This window comes from Bidens hawaiensis, unplaced genomic scaffold, assembly GCF_021521415.1.
Source record: "Bidens hawaiensis isolate Kalapana, Puna unplaced genomic scaffold, B.hawaiensis_p1.1 tig00057752_1, whole genome shotgun sequence".
Classification (NCBI taxonomy): domain Eukaryota; kingdom Viridiplantae; phylum Streptophyta; class Magnoliopsida; order Asterales; family Asteraceae; genus Bidens; species Bidens hawaiensis.
The window spans coordinates 25,290-48,581 of NW_027500407.1; the positions used below are offsets into that span (position 1 = coordinate 25,290).

The 23,292-nt window shown below is 35.6% G+C and overlaps 2 protein-coding genes across 7 annotated transcripts; one reads left to right on the forward strand and one right to left on the reverse strand.

Annotated features, from left to right (window-relative positions):
- The first annotated feature begins 1,983 nt into the window (after nucleotides 1–1,983).
- On the forward strand, nucleotides 1,984–3,112 carry LOC143602005 (putative F-box protein PP2-B12). Its single transcript, XM_077079269.1, has 3 exons — nucleotides 1,984–2,250; nucleotides 2,367–2,485; nucleotides 2,569–3,112. The coding sequence occupies exons 1-3, from the start codon at nucleotides 1,987–1,989 to the stop codon at nucleotides 3,074–3,076; spliced, it is 891 nt and encodes a 296-aa protein (XP_076935384.1). The 5' UTR covers nucleotides 1,984–1,986; the 3' UTR covers nucleotides 3,077–3,112.
- Nucleotides 3,113–4,472: 1,360 nt separating this feature from the next.
- LOC143602003 (uncharacterized) lies at nucleotides 4,473–11,413 on the reverse strand. 6 transcript variants are annotated; one of them, XM_077079267.1, is made up of 9 exons: nucleotides 11,175–11,273; nucleotides 10,374–10,658; nucleotides 8,655–8,729; nucleotides 8,229–8,555; nucleotides 7,061–7,122; nucleotides 6,893–6,972; nucleotides 6,467–6,640; nucleotides 5,642–5,949; nucleotides 4,473–5,561 (listed from the first exon to the last, which is right to left on the reverse strand). In XM_077079267.1, exons 2-9 carry the CDS (start codon nucleotides 10,542–10,544, stop codon nucleotides 4,710–4,712), a joined length of 2,049 nt encoding a protein of 682 aa, XP_076935382.1. In that variant the 5' UTR covers nucleotides 10,545–10,658; nucleotides 11,175–11,273; the 3' UTR covers nucleotides 4,473–4,709. The 6 variants fall into 6 exon arrangements, with proteins under 6 accessions (XP_076935382.1, XP_076935381.1, XP_076935380.1 ...); XM_077079266.1 differs by lacking the exon at nucleotides 10,374–10,658 and having other exon boundaries at nucleotides 6,893–6,969; nucleotides 7,061–7,119; nucleotides 11,175–11,413; XM_077079265.1 differs by lacking the exon at nucleotides 10,374–10,658 and having other exon boundaries at nucleotides 7,061–7,119; nucleotides 11,175–11,413.
- Nucleotides 11,414–23,292: the final 11,879 nt, after the last annotated feature.

Consider the following 23,292-nt stretch of genomic DNA (forward strand, 5'->3'; position numbering starts at 1 on the left):
TTGCTATTTGACTGCTTACTCAATAGCATTTGGAAACCTTTACTAGATTCAATGTATTTCTTACAATTAACTTGAATTTCTAATGTTTGCTTGCATTCATTGTATTTGCTTAACAAGTTTTCAGCATAAGCATTCTTATCAGACAAATCATGTTTTAATTTCAAAATCTCTTTATCCTTTTCATCGAAGTTAAAATTTACATCAGATTTTGATTTTAAAACAACTTATTCAAGTTCTGCAACAGTTTCATGTTTGCTAATTTTATGTTAGCAAAATTTTGACATACTTCTGGAGGTACCTCATTAGCAGTAGTTGCAAATGCCTTTTCATCAGTAGTTGATATTCCAGTAGAATCTTCTCTCACCATTAGCACTTTCATTATTTCATCAGTGAAATCAGCATTCAACTCATTATCCTCTACAGACTCAACAGGTGTTGCATCTTCAACATCTATTATTACAAGAGCCAAATCCTTTGTGCTCATCTCCTCTGGTAGACTACTCTAATTTACAAACCTTGAGTGAAAAAGCTTGTTTTAGTGTTATCTTGGGTTGAGGAAGATGGACCAGGCGCATTGATGGTTGTAGGCTGAACCTGAGTGTTAATAGGTTGAATGACAGGAGTTTGAACATTATGCATCTGCTGCAATTGTTGAAGAGTTTGCACATACTGATAACGAGTTTGCATATTTGAAGCTTGAGCAAAATGTGTTGTGGAATGATTGTTGAAGTTTTGTTGATAAGAATTAGGGTGTGATGGAGAATTTGTATAGGTTATCATAAGCTGGACATGATTGGGACTAGGCTACATCTGAGTTCTACATTCCTTGGAAAATGTCCTTGTTTGTTACATTTGTGACATGTCATTTTCGACTTATTAAATCCAACTTTTGTTCTATTATAAATTCCTTAAAATTTCTTTCCAGATCTCTTATAGAACTTGTTTGTTTTGATTGCCAATAAAGCCAATGGCGAGTTCAGAATCTCCAGATCCACTGGATCTATATACTGCAAACCATCCATGATGAAGGATAAATTGTCAGACATATTTTAAGGGCTCTCAATTTCTCATGAGCAACAAATGCTTGATTGTCAAACTCTAAACCAATACCAGTAGTTATGTCTATATAATAGTCATAAGTTTGGTCAGTAGTTTAATTAGACTGGGTTAGTAGGTAATTTTTTTGTAACATTAAATTATTAATGAATGTAATTTTATTTATATTTAATTTTAATTTTAGTTATATTAAATTAATTATAGTTGTTATAAACATTATTATTTAATTTGAAAAAGGGTGGGGATTGATGAATTGATGAATTAGTGATCATTTTCATAGTATTATAGAAAAAAGTGGATTAAAGTGGGTATGATATAGCGCTAATATGGTGATGTAAAATAGAAAATAAAGTGACATTCACATCCGTTAATCATACAGTGAAATCATACAAAATGATTTAAAGGTAGATTTAGACTCAACTTTAGAGGAAAAAGGAATTTGATATATAAATAATGAGTAATTGATAATTCAATAACTTTTAGGGTCTTGTTTATTAAATGATTTGAAGTAAAGTCAAGTGCTTTAAGGTATCTTAGTGAGGGCGACAAACATAAAAAACCTCAACGTTAAGGAACCAACACTGTCAAATACTCACATTTGACTTTACATGGAACATACATACATAGAATCATCCTCCACTTTCTGTCGTGTGTAATGTCTGTCTGTGTGTATATAAAGTCCTCCATACATCTTCCACGTTGTATCTGAATATATCCACCCATCTTTCTCTCTCTCTCTCTACTCTCCATATCTATATCTATATATATATCGTCAGATCCAACCTCCTTTTACTAAAGTCCACTTTATTATTTTAAGACCAAAATACATACTTATACTTAACCACTAAGCTATCTGACACCTATATATATAAACTCACACCATACCAACTTTGATATATAACTCGAAGTCGGTTGTCGTCGAATAATAATATGGAAAGTGGGTTGGTGTCGGATTTACCAGAAGGGTTTGTAGCCAAGGCTTTGTCGTTGACAAGTCCTCTAGATGCTTCGAGGTTGTCTTTGGTGTGTTCGTTTTTTCGGTCCGCGGCGGATTGGGATGCTGTTTGGGAGAGTTTCTTGCCCGAGGATTACCGCAAGATTGTGTCGCAGGCGGACGGCGGGTGTTGGTCTTCCAAGAAGCAGTTGTATCTTTGGCTTTGTGATCATCCGGTTATTATAGACGCTGGAAATAAGGTAAACTTCTATATATATATATATATATATATATATATATATGTGTGTGTGTGTGTGTTATTGATCCTTTTCCATCAAATATATATGAAAGAAACTTAGATTGTTGAATTGAACAGAGCTTCTCACTTGACAAACAAACTGGCAAGAAATGTTACATGTTGGCCGCAAGGGACTTATCGATCGTTTGGGGCGACACTCCAAGGTATTGGAGATGGATTTCATTACCAGAATCACGGTAATTAACCTTTAATCTCATTATCATCTCGATCTCCAACAATCAAGTAATTAACCTTTTCTTTTTGGTTGCAAATTGTATAGGTTTAATGAGGTCGCAGAGCTCATAAGTGTTTGCTGGTTTCAAGTCCACGGCAGGATCAGTACTTCAATGCTTTCACCAAACACTCTTTACGTAGCATATATCGTCTTCAAATCGACTTCAGAAACTCACGGCTTCGATTACCAACCCGCTGAGGCTTCCGTTGGGATAAGCGGGCTCCAGAGCCACACCCAGGCTGTGTTTCTTGACCCTGAAGGTGAACCAAGAAGGCGTTACCCTGTGGTCCCCAGAAGACGAATGGGGATGTACCACATGGGCAGGGGCCATGTCCCCAATGTGGTCCCACCCGTGGGCCCGATTGTGAACGGGCCCGGCCAGAAGCAAAGGGAAGATGGGTGGATGGAGATTGAGCTTGGTGAGTATTTTGTCAAGGGAGTGGATCAGGAGGGTGAATTGGAAATGAGTTTGACAGAAGTCAAAGGTGGGAATTGGAAAGGTGGCCTTCTCATTCAAGGGATTGAGATTAGGCCTAAACATTGTAAAAGTTGAGACTAGTAGTAGTATTATTCCTTTTTTTTTAATGATGATTATAATTAATTATTAATTTTCTTTTTCATTTTGAATATGGTGGAAAATTAATATCAATTAAGTTAAGGTTATTATGTGGGAAAGTTACCAACGTATTTATATCACTTTATGTTCTTGATTTGCTTCAGTTTGCAACACAACCATAATCACATATTGTGGGTTCCACGCAACCATCCATCTTACATAGTGTGATGATGTAATAGTCGTTAGTCGGACGGTGGAGTGAGAACTAGCGATTAGTCGATAACTAATCAGGATTGGTTGAGATTAATCGATGCCTAGTCGGGATTTTTACAATCATACATACAACTAATAAAAAATAATAAGACAGGTCTAGTAATAAAAAAATAATAAGACAGGTCTAGTAAGTATTCTAAGAAAATCAAAATGATTGTTTATACTAGATTTTATATATGAGGCGTAGTGGACTAATCATACAATCAGTTACTCTCTCTCTCTATAATACCTATATACGTTTACGGATGATATGGAACAATGGCGGCCATAGTACTCCACATACAAGGAATCATAAACATACAAAGTATAAAATATGTCATCTCCTCGTACGCACCAAACTATATGCATGTTTGTCAGTGATCATCACGAAAATCATGCGAAAAGCTATTTATACATACAATGGTTAAATAAAGAAATATAGTGAGTCAAGATAACACATATTGATTCTAGTCAACCTTATTGTAAAAATCATAACGCAAAACACATTAAAGTTTACATTAGAGTTTGAGTAGAGAGAATTAAATCAACATAAAGGAGCATGACGTCGAACAGAAGAAACCCTTAGATGAACTAAACTTAATGAATTACGTATTCCTTAACTTTTCTATCAAACAAAAATGTCAAATTTAACAAAATAATGAACAAAACTATTAATTATCTAATTTGATGTTCAAACTTCAAAGTAACCAATTTAATTAAAATTTACTAAAATATAAGTTATATAGTATATAAATTCCATTCTATTACTCTCTCCGTCCCTTTGAAAGTGTCCACAATTCCTTTTTAATTTGTCCCATTACAAATGTCCACTTTCAAAATTTATTAACTAATTTCCAAGTTTATCCATACACAAATCAATCATTCAAAATTTCTTAACATTGTCTTTTTATATATATTAAGGGCATTATAGTTATTTGTTAATCAGAAAGTACAATCACTCAAACTTTCTTAAACTTTGTGTTTTTCAAACTATGACACTTATAGAGGGACGGAGGGAGTATTTTAGTTTAAACCTAATAATTGTACAACCAAGGTGCACCCACACACACTAACTTGAAAGTTGTCTCATGAACTGTTGGTCAGATGCAACAATAGCTAAACACCTTTTTATCACACACACTTGCAAATTGGTCCCATACATAAACATGGCTTAAATCTTGGAATCATTTCAAACAAAAACACATATAGATACAGGAACCCAAAATTCGACCTAACCGTTACACATGCTTCAAACCCTTAATTTAGAGGGTGAGACAGATACTCCAAATACAACCCATAAATCAAGATTTAACTGTACAAAACCCAAACATCTGATATAGTCCTCCTACAAAGTCTCCATACTACTACACCCCATCACCTAACTCCTAACACTATGATCATCTGATACAGTCTCTTCAGAAGACACGTCACTCTCTATGACAATCACCTCATCCGCTTTACTAACAGGACGGGCTGCAACCACTTGCGCCAACGGTTCGGCCCAATAGGCCGCGCCAGAAGTTGGCTGTAACACGGGTCCTACTCTATTAGAGCCGCAGAAGGGTTGGTTAATCCATTGCATCAAACCAGATTGACCCGTGTATGAAACCGAAGGAACCCCGGTCTGTTCAACAGGACTAAAACAAGGGAAGCTAACCGCTTCCCGGAGCCAAGGGGGTAAGTTTAAGTTCCCCTTGGGAGCATTCACCAGATACGGGTCAACGGTTGACCTTCCTCTAAATCCAAGGGAGAGTTGAGGTTCTTCAATTGGACAGTGTTTCTTGGCAGGTTTAAACTGTGTCGAGTGAAAAGGCGGTTTTGCCCTTAGAAGATTTGACTGTTCTTCCTCCCACCGCTTGGCTAGCTCACGCGGCGATCTCCATGATGAAAAGTGTAACCGTGGGTCCCGTAAAATGGCATCCCAACTGCCAATCCCGTGTCGTCTTACACCAATCCAAAGAAAGTCAAGTTCCTCCTCAGACCATACATTTGGATGGTCAAAACAGCCAACAAATTTACCTTTTTTAACATTGACGGCCCTCGCTTTACTTAATATGCTGTCAAGCATGATCTTGTGTCTTATTAAGGATACCGAGTCAGACGGGTATTGCGACCCGATCATGTCTTCAAAGTTTCTAGATTCAAGTGACCGAAAGGGTGCTGAACATGTAGAGCTCCTAAAATGTAGGGGTTTCATGTTTGATGGCAAAATATTGTCTTCTGGAAAAAGCTGCAAGAATCAAGTATTAGCAGCCATATACTTATAGTAATAGTGTATGAAACAAGTGGTCTTATTAAAAATCTATGTACCTGAAGAAAGTTCTGTTTTGATGTTTGACTTTGACCAATGGAAGATGACGGGAAGTCTGGGCCCCGCGGATGGCTGCTACTAGAGAGGGTTGGAGGAACACAATGTAACTGAGATAATGAAGTCCCCCAAATTCTGTCATCAAGCAAATCCAGTACCCTGCTTCTAGAAGGGAACTCATGCAATACTACAGGGTGACTTCTGCTAGTAGAATCGGTTGATTCTCGGTGATTTTCTGATACGTTATTGTGGAGCTGTACATTAGAGCTAGACTCCAGTGCTAAGTTGCAGTCCACCAAACCACTTGATTCTGATAAATCACAACTAGAATGAGTGAGAAATAATGGGTGCTTACCTACACATTAATTTTAGTGGTATTTTCTGCCATACTAATATGTGAACACCCATTAGTACAAAATAGATACATACAAAAGCTCTATGTACAACCGAAGAAGCTCGACTACCCAAAAGGCACTATGTACAAGCAATTCAAACCTGGAATGCAGATTACTTCTACCTTGACTTTTGAATTCTACCACTTCTTTTTTTTTATCCTTTTCTTTGAATTTTATTAATAAATTGGCTAAATATGATATACAAAAACCATACTAGATGTATATCCTTTTAAAATAAAGGGATTGAAGAGGCTTCTATAAATTTGAGTACACTTCCGATGACTTTTTTATTCTTTCAACCCATTTGACACATTTCCTATTTAGTTAAACCCTTTAGCACCTATTGGACTCGTTGATGAAAACATCACCCAAATCGAAGCATTTAAAAATAAATTCTTATTGTTATAGATATTATTTAAGCAAAATACTAACCAGGTGGAGGCTTTGATAAATCAAAAGAAGCTAGTGAGCCTTCATCTCGTTTCTTGTGAACAGTTGTTTTAGCACTTTCTGCATCATCACTTGATGTGACCCGTGATTCATCTTTTGCAAAAACAAGGCTCTGTGATACCTCCAGACTTCTATCTGCATCCATTTGTGACTTTCCTGAAGATGTAGCAAAATCTCCATATAATCAGTATGCAACACAGTATATTGCAGCGATAGCAAGCTAGGCGGGTCAGACGGTTTGGATAAAAGGTCAAAATGAGCTTGGGTCAAAACACATTATATCAATTTAATATGTAAAAATTTGAATATATGTTCAACAAATTTTGATCCGTTTTGACCTGTTATCACTCAAAAACATCAGGAAATGACCCGTTTCCAAATGGGAGGGTTGAAATTGTGAACTCTTACCTGATGAGTCAGCTATTAGTGGGGTGTCCTTTAGAATGCAGCTTCCAGTAGTCAACTCTTCGTTAGTTGACTTCACACTGCTAAAGTCAGCTAAAACGGAATGAGAACATAGTGTGACAGAGGTAATGCATAGAAACAATGTAAACATTCAAGATAACGAATACATACATCTCAATTTTAGGTTCAAAAAGTGAAGCAGCATCACAGAGATCAACATCTTCAATGGTCTTCTGTCATAAAAAAGTGTACACAATAATTAGTTGTCTTTCTCTTAAAACAGTTTATGAGAGAATAATTAAAAAAGAACCACAACAGCTAAGGACAAACACAAATGCAGAAGATTTATATTACAGTGACTGCTCTGTGGTGCTCCCTCTAGCTCAAAAACGCAACATTATGCACACAAGAAAATTATCCGTCATGCTAATAACAGCTAGATCAATGGATAAATCACTGGTATATTGTAATTTTGTTAGAAAACAAGATTATCTGCAGTGACTTCCAACAATATTTTTAAGGGTAGATACCATAAAAAACCAACATACTTTCTGTTTTTTCTTGTAAAAGTTCTTTCACATTTTTGCACATGAAAAACCAACATGCTTTCTGATCTTTCTCGTAATTATTCTTTAATATTTTGCACATAAAAAAACAACATATATTTTGTATTTTTATCATAAAAGTCCCTAAACATGTTATATTTGATAAAAGAAAATATCTCTTATTTTTAATTGGATGAAATCATAAAACATTATTTGGAAAATGGCATTATAGTAGCAAATAAAATCACATTCTTATAACTTTATAACGACTTTAAATTTTATTTTGAGTTACGTCATCCTCACTCATGTCTTGTTATTATATTGTTTTAAAAGATTATTTGTTATTATCAACTTATTGAAATAAAAAATGGAAAAGAAAAGATGAACATTGTACAGACTTTGCCTTGTCACATGTCCAATTTAAAACATTAATTCATCTCAATTATTTCCTCATGTAGCATTAATAGTAAAAAGGAAATCACAATTTTGTTCAAGTTTAACATGTGGAGCGACTTTTATGTGTAAAAAATTGTTACTTTTATGGGGGAAAAATCAAGGAAAGTAGGTTGGTTTCTTACGTGCAAATATTGTTAAGGAACCTTTTTGAGAAAATAAAATACAGAAAGTATGTTTGTATTCTATAGTATTTGTCCTATTTATCTTTCGACATCAACTCAAGTATGGATCCAACCACATGATTAACCAAGAAGCAGAACAAGAAAAACAATCCAAAAAGATTAAAAGAAAAGGCAAAAACAACGTGGATTCCACGTTTTGGCTAAATGGATGCATACCTTTTCTTGACTTGCAGTGCAATATCGAGAATTGGAATCGTATCCTGTTAAATCTGTTGAAACATCTACAAGACAGCCATTATCCATTGTAGAATTATTGCTTTTAACCACCACTAAATCATATTTCTCCACAAAAGTTGACTTTTCTTGCACAACAGTCTCGTCTGCAGTTTTTTTCTGTTTTACTCTGCGACTAAATGTTATCAATGGAAAACCTGGTTTTTTAACTTTCATTGTGTCTTCACATGAGTTTCCAACTTTTTGTAATGTTGATAATGTATCTTGTTGTTTGACACATCTAGAACATAGCTTTTTCCCATCAAGATCCTTTCATGTACAACAAAACTGATGTTAATAGAACTAAACTTTGAGACCATTAAGACATGGCATTCTACGTATATTCACAACTATGAAAGTAAAACTCACTTCATTGTAATGACAATATTCAGGCTTCTGTAATGCGTTGCCGTCACCATTATATAGAGAACACTGATTCAATGTCTGCACAGAAGTCCAACAACTTGTTGAGAAAGTACTTTAAAAGGAATACATTGTTAACTTGATCCAGAACACTAAGATCAAGTACCCGAGAACAAATCTTTTAATTTTCAGATAGAGGTGGCTGATTTTGTTGTCAAATCAATAAAAGTAGCTAAAAGAGAGAAGGGTTCAAAGTCTAGCAAATACTATTTAGTAATCAATACAAATCCAAAATCGTTTTATACGAAAACTCATGTTATTAAGTACTAATATTGTTCTTCTAACCATAAATAACAAATTAGCTATTGACGAAACATGGACAAAAAAATCATTTGAGGGTTATGTTAGATATAGTCTAATTTGCTGTCTTGCTGGTTAACCTATAATTTTAGATCCACTATCATTATATTTGAATGATGCTTATGTATTCTTAAAATCACTATCCAATGGCACAATAAAGAGGAAGGATGTGAAATATGTTGCAAGCCAACATTAAAATTACCTATTTCTAGAAAAATCGAGAACTTGTTACAGACATAGGAACAGACATGGGGAGAAAAGAATGGAAGAAAAGTAGAACAAAATAGCTGAATATATCGATATAAAAATGTGGAGACCAATTAACCAAAACCCACTATTATCACTAACTGGCCCAAATTTCAGCTTAATCTCCTTCTAGGCTGAACACTTGAACCAATCATTTAGATTCTCACCAACATCAGCACATAATGACTTGAATAGAGTGTGCTAAAAGTAATTACCAACAATAAGTCTTATAACCAAGATTAACATACATTCAAAATCATGATTGTAAGAAGGAACCTAACAAGATGCATCAAGTAGATCACAGAAAATTATTTTTGAAGAGATGGTCAGAGTAAAAAATCACTTACCAATATTTTAACACCAAAAACAGCAAAACAATATTGGCTTAGTTAATGAACAAAAAAAATAGTCTTATACAGTTGACTAACCACAAAATGGACAATGGTACTATGAATGCGACCATTAAACAAAAAGCAAGATCTTTAATGCACTGGGTCAGTATTTATTTAATGCAAACGAAAGAAAGATTCAGCACAGATAAGTAAATATGTAACAATCACCCATGATCAGAGAGCTTGCATGCTGCTCAGAAAAACTTTATGAAATGGATTGAAAAGAAGCACAGAATATTATGTTTAGAAGGAGAAGTGAGCTGCTGTTGTTCAAAGAGAGAGTAGAGAACCGGCTGAAGAAGCAGAAATCTTTTTTATGGCCGAGGTGCAAAACTGTGAATTCACTTAGGTGAAATCCCAAAGCTACCATAAAATTATTTTTACTATAAGTATGCAAAAAAATAGTATTAACTTTCGGATGAGGTATTGCTTACTTGTTGGTGAATATTAATAGATTATTGATTCATTGGTACGGAATGAATACAACCATGATTCTTTTGTTTAGCTGATAGAGCTTAACCGCTAACCAAACCATAGATTAACCGCAAACTGAAGTATACCTCAACAGAGAGATGATTTATGATCATGTAACCTCAATAACAATCAGGTACACAAATTTAACAATTTATTCAGAAACGAAACAGTGATACAGTTATCAAGCTGTTCCGCATCAAATCATAATCAAGACCACAATAATTAGTAACTTGAATTATAAACCAGGATTTACCTTAGCATCTTTTCTCTCAGATTCATGTGTTGAAACTTCTTCTTTACTGGCTGGTGCTTTGAGTACCTCTAAAGTTTGACATCCATGAGTTTGATCAGGGCCAAACCCTAGACCGGGCCTTGAAGAGAGCCGCTTCCTCTTATACGTTAACACAACTTTACTAGCAATCATTGATGCTTTCAGAAGTTGATATTTTAGAAGGCTATCGAGGCGATTAACATGCTAAAAAAACAAAATCCATGAAGCATACATCATGAAAACTTCAGGCCCCTGGTAAATGTGTTCCTAAAACGAACAAATGTAGATAAGAAACCAATACTATGTGATTGTAAATTCCATGAAATAATGATGATGGATACAAGGAAACACTAGATTTGTTGTTTCAAGATCTTCTTCTAACCAAACGGAAAACTGAAAATAATTTAGTCATGGCTACAAGTTATAAGTGTATTTGATTAAATCCTACATATAGCTAATCAAACTGGCAAAAGCTCTATAGTATTGGTGTATACAAACAACACTAATATCAGCAATTAAACATTTCTTTTGCAATAACAGCAAAATCTTTTAAAAACACCTAAATAACAAACCATAACTGTACACAAGTAAAAAAAAACAAGTTAACATCAACAATCCAAAGCAAATTGATAGATTAGATAGTAAGCAAGAACAACCTAATTCAGAAAAAATTATGTTGATGTTGATGTTGATGTTCATTATCCTAATTACGTACAAATTGGAAACAACTAACATGCATTCAGCAAATAAATAAAATAAAATTAGAAAAAGCTGAAAACTGACCACAAGTTGAGCATGAAAGGAACGAATTGAATTGAAACTGTGTGTGTGTGTTTTGTCTCTCTTCTTAGTTCTTTCTTTTCTTTTCTTTTCTTTTCTTTTATTTATGTGAGGGGGTGGATGGATGGGCCCCACTAAAGAAGGAATTGAATTCTGTAGTTGGTGATGGTGGTGGCACGTGGGCGCGTGTTTAGATGAGAGCGCGTGACAAGAGCAGAGGGTTGTCATTTATTTATGGTCAAAAGTAAGACTTACCAACACGGTAACATCTAAGGCTGAGGGGTGTGGGGGGGCGCGAGAGGGGGCGCGAGTGGGGGCGCCAGCCAATAATATTGTGACGTGTGGCAGAGAGAGAAACTTGATAAGATGGGTGTTGGTAGTGGTGCTCGCGCCCCGGGGCATGGTGTGGAGGGGCGCGAGAGGGGGCGCGAGCGGTTTTTTTTTTTATTTTTTTATAAATGTATTAAAAAAACGTATTATTAAAAAAACTCATAAATTATTTAAAAAAACACACATTAATTAAAAAAACACATTAATATCTAAAAAAAAAATTAAAGTACTAAAAAAAAAACATTATTCTTATTCTTCGGCTTGGTCTTCTTCGATCAACCTCTTCCGGATACGTTCCTTTTGTTTTTCCATCAGCATTTGGTCGACCGGATTTAGGTTACTGAAGTCTCTTGTAAGGAATTCCAAATCTCTCATTCTTTTTTTTTCCTTTTTGTCATTAGAGACCACCTCCATGGTTTTGTTGAATTTATTGAGGGATTCAACAAGATCGTTGATGTTTACGGCTTCCCCCTCAGCCGGTTTTTTGCCCCTGGCGTCCCTTCCCAATGGCCGCCTCCTCGGCGGTGAAGACGTTTCCTCCCCCGCAACGTTTAGGTCGAATCCAACCCGGCAATCCGACCCGGCGGAAGTGCTGTACGCTCCAGACGAACTAGTTTTAGTCCGTTTCGGCCCTACTTCCGCATCAACGTCCGGCACCACCAGCTCAACCCACTTAGAACACCTTCTCAACCTCTCCCACACCTTTACATCGTCCCACGTCTTCACCGTCCCATACCTCCGCAGGCACTCCTGCTTCCACTCTTCGACAGTGAAATTATAAACCGCCAAATCGTCACTGCCACTTGGTCTCATACGACCGGCGTTCCTGTTGAACAGATTAGTAAACAAGCCGACAAATTTTCTGATTTCGGTCCACCGACCCGAAATCATATCGGCGTTCCGCTCTGTACTCCCAACGAGCGAATAGAACGTCTCCCTAACCTTTGTCCAAAAGACCTTGCTCTTTTGGTAGTCCGCTGCAAAATGCATAAATAAATTTGTAAGTCATTTAACTTTTTTATTAAAAATCATTTTTAAAAACATTAAAACAATTACCGCAACGCCGATCCTCAGAAGTGACTATCCAAGCCCGACACAGAGCTTCCTTCTCATCCGATGACCACGGAGTGATTTTCCGTTTCGTCCTTCCGGTCGAAGCCGAACCCGACCCGTCCGTTGCAATTTGTTTTTTCCGGTGGACGCGTCTTCTTTGTCCCGCAGCTTCACCTTCTGGTTCTTGTGTCTCCGGAACTACAATGTTAGGAGACGGTTGTATATTGGATGGTTGAAAGCCGGATGGTTGTTGCGACCCCGAATAAAACATCGCTTGGTCCGGTGCCGACCATAAATCGTCGTAACTGTAATCTGAATCTAGGTTTGGGTACCAATTTCCAGCCATGTTTTTAAAAAAAGGTTTGGAAGATGGGATGATTTTGGGTTTTGGGTGTGGTATGTGATATTGGTGTTGGTTTGGGTTTGATATAGGTTTAATAGAGAGAAAATTGTATGTTTTATTTTGATGTTGGTATGTATTTGATATAGATATATATAGAGAAAAAAAAAATTTTTTTTATTAACTAAAAGAGCCAACGGCTCATTTTTACCACCTCCAACGTCTCTTTCCCATTTCCCAAAGTCCCTTTACGCCCATCAGCTCCCGCGAGACCCCTTGCGCCTGCCTCTTTTTCCGCGCTCGCGCCCCTCTCGCGCCCCTCTCGCGCCTCGGTGGTGTGGTCCTCGCGCCCCGGGGCGCGACCGGCTCCTCTCTTGCGCCCTTTCTAGCGCTCCACACCCCTCAGCCTAATCTATCTTCTGCATTAACTATGCTTAGATTTCCTATGTCTAACCTTTTCCCCTTTTTATTTACTTTTTAAATAAATATATTATGTTTTAATAAGAATCTTTTAAATGGGTTACTATTTATCACATCCAAATATACTCGTATTTTTATAATAAAAAACCTTCACTTAAAACTCGTTCAGTTTAATAATTCAACTAATAAATGTCACATACTAATTTAGTCCCGCATCATCACTTGTTGCCGCCGAACTATAATGACTCGTCAATCATTCAAATGATCATAAGAAAAACTTATATTTTAAATATTTTAGAAGGATATATGTAATTTTATTAATTTAGAAAGAAATGTAGAAATGGACCGCTAGGGCTCTGTTCGTTCGGACTAGTGGCCGGCTCAGGCTATCTTTAGCCATTGGGGACCGCGTACGAAATACCCGGAGTTACTTAGTTGGCCGATAAAAAAAGAAAAAAATGTAGCAAACTTTCCTCCTAAAGTAACGCCAAATACTGGGACTTTTTTCTAGAAGTTTTATCGATTTATTTTTATCTAATAATAAGAAGTTTTGGATTTTTTTACTCGATTAGTCAATTTTAACTTTAAATAGTGTTGAGATCTTTAGTGCTTAGCTTCAAAACACGCTTCAAAAAACACACACACATATCTATCTACAATATATATATAAAAACGAGAACATAATAATCTTACGTATCGCATGTAGTCGCTCATCTTTTTTTAGAGTCATTAGATTTACTTGATTTTTAAATAGAGGCTTCTCATGCATTTGACCCGAATTCACGGATATTGGTCTTACCAAACCCAGATATTACTTAAACGGGTTATAACATTTCATTAACTTAAAAATTATTATCACCTAATTGTTGATGTGAAAATCCTATAAAATAGGATATACTAAAATTATTATATGATTTTAAAAAAATATATTATTTATAATTAAGAAACAATTTTATAGTAAAAAATAAGCTGGTCTTCGGTCTCACCAAACCCATATAACTTTTAAACCAGATTATAACATATTAGTTATTTGTGATACCCTTTTTTCATCAAACTCTAAGGCCCCGTTTGTTTTTTTTAGAGATTTAAGTCTGAATCTGAATACCACATCTGAATGTTAAGAGGTGGTTCAAATGTCTGAAATCTAAATCATTAAGAGGTGGAGGCTAGAGACGAACCTCTAGTCGTCGGAGATGGAGCCTAGTCTCCGGGTTAGAAGTTAATGGAGGCCGGAGACAAACGTATGCTTTTTTTGGGTTAAGAAGTTTCCAGACCCACTAAAAGCTCTTACTGGTTCAGATGCTATTAAGACGCTGAACCTCTTAATGCCAGAAAAAAAACAAACAGCCCCACGTCTGATTACGTCTGACCGAATCAGACGTTTTTCTCTATTCAAAGAAAAGAGACAAAAACAAACAGGGCCTAAGTATATTATAAATTTCCTTGCAATAAATAAATTAAACTCAAAAAAGTATATAAATATTAAAACGACTAACGAAAAACATTCCCCGTAATGCAGGGGATAAAAACTAGTATATATATGTGTGGGGGGGGGGGGGTAAATTTAAGAGAGAAGTGCGAGAAATGATATTAACCAGTTAGGTTTTTTTCTTTTTCTTTTTGTTTTATTTAATTGTAAGGGTAGATTAGTAAAATACTTAGACACTTTATTTTTAGTTAAGTAATTTAAATATTTAAACTTTTACCAATCATATTATAATATTTAAATCTTTTACTAAATAATATAATCATATTTGACTTCAAAATTTTGTCAACTCTCAACCAAATTTCCAAATTCAACACTTTTGCTTGTTAACAAGGTTTTATCATATGAAAAATAAATGATTTTAAACCATATATGTATTATGTTTTTAATACTAGTGATGTGTGGGCTTTTGACCCAACAATAAATAATGTTTATTCTTATTATATCGCATATCAATTAGATCACCTATTATTTATTTTTTTTAATCTTATATTTCTAATCACGTTAAAATATATCAAGATGTTGGTTCATACAAATGCAATTATCTACTTTGTATTTGTATTATACTAACTCTTAGTTTTATATTGTTGTTGTGTAAGGTTCTCTGCATCAAACACTATAACCATGCATATTATACACCCTACGTGAATATCGACATTCGGCCACACATGTGGCCTGGGCGATTTGCCACACTTCAGTTTAAATGTGTGGCTAAAAGGTCTTTGACCATGTTGGAAAACCTTCAAGAATGTTTTAGCCACACATATTATTCTTCACGTGACCATTGTATACCTAGTCAGGTACTTTTCGCCACACTTTGAAAAAAACTGTGACAAAAGCCACATTATAAAAACGTGTGGCGAAATGTGACCTACAGTCATAGTTTGTTTGATCTTTGATCCATGTGACCAAAAACACATGCATTAGCCACAAACTGTGACATTTAACTAGCCACATGTTTTAAAATGTGGCCAAATTTGACAAACGGCTACTGTATTGATAAGAGATGTGTCTAAAAGTTAAAAGATATAGCCACTTATATTACGTTGTGTGACCTAATGTCACATTTTCTAGCCACATTTTTAATAAAGTGGCGAAATATGACGAACAACCATTGTATTTATTAGTTATGTGGTTAAAACGCTTAAAATATATGGCCACTTACACGATGTTGTGTGACCAAAGAGTAGTTTACTTTTATTTTTCATAAGTTTTTTATTGTCACGGAAACACATATTATGTGTGGCTATAAGTAATAAATGGCCACACTAAAATATTTTTAAGTGTGTCCAAATGTAATTAATGGCCACTTATACGAGGTTGTGTGACCAAAGAGTATCTTAGTTTTGCTTTTTATAAGTTTTTTATTGTCACGGGTACACTTATTATGTGTGGCTATAAGTTATAAATTGTCACACTTAAAGGATGTTTTAGTGTGTCCAAATGCAATTAATGGCCACTTATACGAGGTTGTGTGACCAAAGAGTATCTTAGTTTTGCTTTTTATAAGTTTTTTATTGTCACGGATCCACTTATTATGTGTGGCTATAAGTTATAAATTGTCACACTTAAAGGATGTTTTAGTGTGTCCAAATGTAATTAATGGCCACGTATTCGAGGTTGTGACTAAAGAGTATCTTAGTTATGTTTTTTATTGTCACGGATACAGTTATTATGTGTTGCTATAAGTTAGAAATTGTCACACTTAAAGGATGTTTTAGTGTGTCCAAACGTAATTAATGACCACTTATTTGAGGTTGTGTGACCAAAGACTATCTTAGTTTTATTTTTTGTAAGTTTTTTATTGTCACGGATACACTTATTATGTGTGGCTATAAGTGATAAATGGTCACACTATAATATTTTTAAGCGTGTCCAATCGTCATTAATGGCCACACGTTGATTTGACGAGTGGCGACGTCATCATTGTCTTTACAGTTTCTTGTGCCGCCAAATTCAAATTGTCAGGGAGATGTACCGGCGGTTTCCGATGGTGTTTAAATACCAATCACAATCACAATCCACAATCACAATCACAATCCATAATCAGAATCCACTATCACAATCACAATCCACCTTTCTTCCAATTATAATTTCCGAAAATGGCTGCAGCTTGGCTCGAACGTGCACCGGGTGCTCAAGCCCCCATCTACTACGACCCCACATTTTTCACGATACGATTCCACTTTTTTTCCGGCGCCGTCCGGAGGAATCAAAGGGTGAGGTATATTGACTATGTCAACCCTCAACCCTTCACGTACCAACAACTTAACCGAATGGTTAGGTGGCTTGGGTACACGAGTGTTGATTATTTCAGCACTGAAATGGTAGTGTCGGGAATCGAGGTGGCGTACATCGAGTTGAACGACTTGGAGGACTTCAAGGCGGTGTCCGTTTATGGGGCATTCCATTCTCAGGTGAATCTTCGCCTCCATAGGCTTAGGGACTCCACCTACACCTCCGATGACATGTACGAGATGATCATGCCCTCTCATACTCCAGAGGAAAATCCAGATGTAGATTCGGATACGGAATCTGATGGAAGGACTCCAGACTCCGACGTAGATTCCGATATGGAATCGGATGCTAGGAGTTAGTTTTATGTAATTTGGTTTTCTATATTAATGTAAATGTTATTATTGTAAATGTTATTATATTTTGGTATTAATATGTTATGTGAATGTTATTATTGTAAATGCTATTATTAACTGTAAACTAGGATTTAAGATCCGCGCTTCGCGACGGGACCGTTAAATCTAACGAAAAAACATAAGTAAAAACGTTAAACCATAAACTCGTTGCAAGTCAGCGCGAAGTTAATCTGTATCAAGTTACGACATCGAAACTAAACAAAAGAAATAAACCCGTCAATGTCAATACAACAAATTATCATATGTAGAACCGAAAAAACCGACACGTTACAACAACCATCCACACAAATTCGATTAGTATCAGCGGTACCAACACAAATTCGTAAACATAAATTAGTAAGCCAAATAAACATTTTAAAGGCGAGGTATTAAACGTTGAAACGTGGATATAAAACCATGCGGCGACGCGATATTTTTAAATCATAATAAGAGTTTCGGTAATTGTAAAGACGAACTATACGAAAATATGAAAGCAAAGTTTAAGTAAATCGTTTAACTGACAAATAAAACATGTAAAGCCGACCATTGTTCAACTTTAGTGTTTAAAGATAATATGGTTTGTTAAATATTTTAATTAGTTAAAAAAAAGTAAATAAAGAAAATGAAAACTATTATTTTATATATGAAATTATAGATAGTGAATTAGTGATTAATAAAATATTATAAAATTGAATAGTAAATTGAATAGTAATTTTATGTGGAGAATTCAATCTCCTATTTAATATATATATGTATATATATATATATATTAATGTTATTATTATATTTTGGTTGCGTTTTTTAAGCGTAGTTGATGTTGATTTTTTATAAATAACTTTAAAATAGATGTTAGTGTGAGTGAATAACAAAATAGACCTAAAATTTAATTTTTGGTAGTTGAGACAGTAATTTGTTGTAGTTCAGTTGATTTGTAGCGTATCTAGTAAGATAAACTAGTTTTTTTATTTTAATTAACTTGAATGTAGGCTATTATTACATAAATATATTTTAAAGATTTTCTGACAGGTATTAAAAGCGTGTGATATACTAGTTTTTTTTATTTTAATTAACTTGAATGTAGGCTATCATTACATAAATATATTTCCAAGATTTTGGACAGGTAGTAGGTATAAATGTAATTAATTTCCAAAATTAATTAGCTTCTGTGCGTTTCCAAAGCGTGTGGAAACCATTTTGACAGGTAGTATGCAGTTATACACTCAACAACCAACTATATAACAACAGAGACTTTAATGACTGCAATAAAACTGGTGACTGAAATTTATTACACTTCTATATATGTTATGTGAATTCCAAACTTGGCCAAGCAGAAAATATCTAAGGTTTCCACAGATCTTAAACTTCCCAAAGATGTTAGATTTTGATAAAATCCTTTCCAAAACTCAATGCCGTCACCAAATATTAAATCTAAGGTTACTGGTGACGGCATTGAGTTTGGAAGCGGTTTTTCAAAACTGAATTTTATTTGTTCAAAGGCTTTTTCAAAGTCTGGAGGGTACAATTTTGGTATGCAGGTTAGTGAAAAGAATGGCATAATGGTCTTTTTTTATAAAATGAGTTGATAATGTTTTGCAGGAAACCATCTGTTGAAAAGTATGTTGAAACATAACCAAATAGAGGTTGTGCAAGAAACAAAACATTAGACGAGAAATGATGCATTTTTGGGTTTTCTTTGTATTAATGTAACTTTGATATAGCACGAATCAGTTATGAATGTAATGACTTTATTGATCTTACTATGGTACACTGCAAGTCAACTGTGACTTTTATCGATTTAACATGATGTATGTTTGAACTTGACACCAATTGACCAAAATAGCCAGAAGATGAAATAAATTCAACAAACCGGCCTATACGTATAAGTAGTATTAGTATTAAAAATAACCAATATTTCTTTAGTTTGAATTAATAAGTACAAAGTAAAGAAGGAAGATATCATGTATCACAACTATATTTAAACATTATTTACATCTAACTAGTCGAAAAAACACAACTGCTGGGTCGACAATCCCGACATCGGTGTCAATCTCCATTACGAATAGTTGTAGGCTTTTTCCCGGGCCGCCAGTAATCATCCGGGGACTCATTATGAAGCAGTTGATTTGGTTGTACAAGTGGCATTGTATTACCCTCATGAGGGAAAGTTACCGTACTAAATTCCTCATTGACCTCATCATACGAATGCATATATTCTTGGGTGGAGTCATGAGGACAACATGCTTTTTTCTATCCAGCTGATCTTGAACATAAAACACCTGACGTGCTTGCGAGGCCAATATGAACGGATCATCCTTGTGGCCAAATGTGTTTAGGTCGACCGACGTGTAACCAAGAATATCATGTTTGACATGTTTACGGTCAACCCATTGGCACATGAAGACCGGAATTCGTTTAGTATGATAATCTAGGACCCATATCTCTTGCAAAACCCCAAAATAAAAGTTTTGTCCATACGTCACCACGTCTTTTTTGATGTGCATGTCATCCGTCTCTACACCAACCCCGCTGTTCTGGTAAACTCTACCATCATGAGATTTTGTACGAAATTCAAAACCGTTGATGTCATATGAGTCGTATTTGTAAACGTTGCGGTGTGCTCCGTGTGCAATCCACTTTACGGTTTCCGATACAGAACCTGGGGAGCCCGCTAGCTCTCTTTCAACCTGAATTTCATTACAAGGATTAGATTCTTCACCTACATTGCAGAAACTATAAAAGAATTTTAAAAATTATAGAAGACTTAAGAAATTGATCTACCTTGTCGCGTAACCAGTCACCAAACTTTAAAGTATGCTCCTTCTCCAGCAATGCTTGTCGTTTACCAGGCATTTGTTTTTTCAAAGAGGTCTTGTGTTGTCTGCAAGTAAGAGTATAATATATTGCGAATTAATATATATATATGTATGTATGTATGTATGTATGTATGTATGTATTAAGGCATTAGCGTACAGTAACTGCACCCTATATATATTTATATATATATATATAATTTAGAGTATATATGTTAGTAATACTTACTCGATATACGACGCTATTTCAGGCGTATTCTGCAACACATAGAAATGTGCTCTCTTGAAAAGATCAGGAGAAACTTCAACTGATTTAACGCCTGTGACAGGAATTGTCTCCCCATTATCATCATGCTTATCATGTGGAATACAACAGTACCCTTGATGTTTTTTTTGTATTCGCTCAGAAACTCGATTGTTTCTTCCGCAATGTTCTCCTCAGCAATGCACCCTTCTGGATAAGATTTTTCGCACATGCCCTTTGATAACCTTCATACACCTTTCACAGGGATACATCCAACGAAAGCATGGTGGCCCACATAATTTTATCTCTCTAACAAGGTGCACGGTTAAGTGAACCATGACATCAAAAAATGATGGCGGAAAGTACTTCTCCAGCAGGCACAGTGTAACTATTTGCTCTTCCTGCATCTTATCAAGCTCTTCTACAATGATTTCTTTGCTACAAATTGACTTGAAAAAAAAATAAAGCCTGATTATAGCATTTCTCATTGGTTCTGGCATGATGGACCGTATTGCAAGGGGAAGAAATTGTTGCATAAGCATGTGATAATCATGTGATTTAAGGCCTTGTAGCTTCCTTTCTTTAAGATTCACCAAACTAGAGAAGTTAGAACAATACCCTAGTGGAGCCTTCAGTTTATACAGTGTTTCAAGAAACATGTCTTTTTCTTGCGCTGATAATGTGAAGCATGCTGCAGGCAGTTCTGTATTGTTGCCTTTTGCTTTTGGTTGCAACTCCTTTTTAATCCATAAAAACTCCAAATCCTTTCTAGCTGCCAATCCGTCTTTTGTCCTACCGAGAATGTTCAGCAACGTCCCGACAATACTTTCTGCCACATTCTTTTCAACATGCATCAAATCAATACAATGTTGGACAGGTAAATACTTCCAATAGCTAAGTCGTTGGTACCATATGTTGAACTTCTTCCAATATTGGTGCGGCGTTGTGTTATCCCTTTTCCTCTTACTCCCACGGATTCAGATCCCTTCCCCATTCATTGTTAATGTGTTTTTGACCTCGTCGTATATCTCTTCCCCTGTCATAGGTTCTTTAGCGGTTCTCATCTCCTCTTTTCCATTGAACGTCTTTGTTTGTTTTCTGAAAGGGTGGTCATGTGATAAATACCTTATGTGGGCAGCATAACTCTGCTTCTTTGTGTGATAAAGTCGAACACACTGAGTGTCGCCCCGACACACCACACAACCTTTGAATCCACTGTAAGGGCAACCACATAGTGTACCAAGAGCAGGGTAATCATTAATCGTCCATAACACAAATGCACGTAGTGTAAACATTTCTTGTGTATATGCATCATATGTTGGCTCCCCAACCTCAAATAAAGATGCTAGATCGTCAATTAAAGGCTGTAAAAACACATCAATATTGTTTCCTGGCACTCCGGATATTAATAAGGAAAGCATGATGAATTTTCTTTTCATACACATCCAAGGTGGAAGGTTGTAAATGACTGCTAAAACAGGCCAGACACTGTGGTTTCTGTTGCCTCTATGTACGTCAACCCCATCAGTGCAAATCCCTAGACGAAGATTTCTTGGATCGCTTTCGATGGTATCGGAGTACCTGTCATCTATGGCTTTGCATGCTGGTGAATCTGATGGGTGGCGTAAAACACTGGGTTAATTGGTACTCGTGGCGTGCCATGTTAAATTATTGCTGTGGTCTTTGATTGAAAGAGGCGCTTGAATCGTGGAATAATGGGAAAGTACCACAGTACCTTAGCGGGCGTGTTTATGTAAGTTTTGTTAGTCTTCTCATCCACCTTCCACCTTGACTTGTTACAAACTGGACATGCTTCCAAATCCTTGTAATCCTTATAGTAAATAATGCAGTCATTGATACACACATGTATATTTTCGTATCCTGAGCCCATTGCCTTCATCATCCTTTTGCCCTCATACATATTATTTACCATTTCGTTATCTGCAGGTAGCATCTTTTTCAACAATTTCAGAAGTTCATCGACAAAATTATGAGATACCCCGTGCTTGCTCTTCAATTTGAGTAGTTGTACTAATGCAGAAAACTTGGTGAAGTCAAGACATCCTTTATATAGGGGCTTCTCAGCGTCAACAAGTAGTTGTAGAAACTGTTGATACTTCTTGTCGCCTTTGAAATTGTCTTTTGTAGCATTTACCATTTCTACAGTTTCACAGGCATCTGTTGGAATGTTGGTGTCAACAAACCCATTATTATTATTATCATAATTAGTTGGAATGCAGGTGCAGGCAAACCCATTATTATCAACATAATTAGTTGGAATGTTGGTGTCGGCTTCTCCATGTTTTATCAAAGTAGTATAATTCTTATCAATTCCAAACCTGTACAAGTGATGTTCTACCTCGTCTACACTAAGAGATACGTGGTTCAAACACCGAACACATGGACATGAAACAGAAATTGGTGGTGATGTTTCCTTGCAATTACGAACTGCAAAATGTAGAAATGCCTTAACACCATCTCTATATGCTTTACTGCACCTGTCGCCTACTGACATCCAAAACTTATCCATCTTCCAAAATGTTTTTTATTAACTTTGTCATCAACGATATATATACATACTAATTAACGCCAATAAATGTAACTGACTAAAAGCAAAAATATTTGGTGCTCACCTGAGATTAATGAAGCTGTTTGGTAGGATTGAGATTGATGAGAGTTCAATAAATACACTAGCAGATAATTTATTAGGGTTTAGTGAGATTGTGAGATTTTATTTGGTCAATACTAATTGATTTGTGAGTCTTCCAGAAGATAACTCGATTAATTGGCGGGTAAAAATGAAAATTT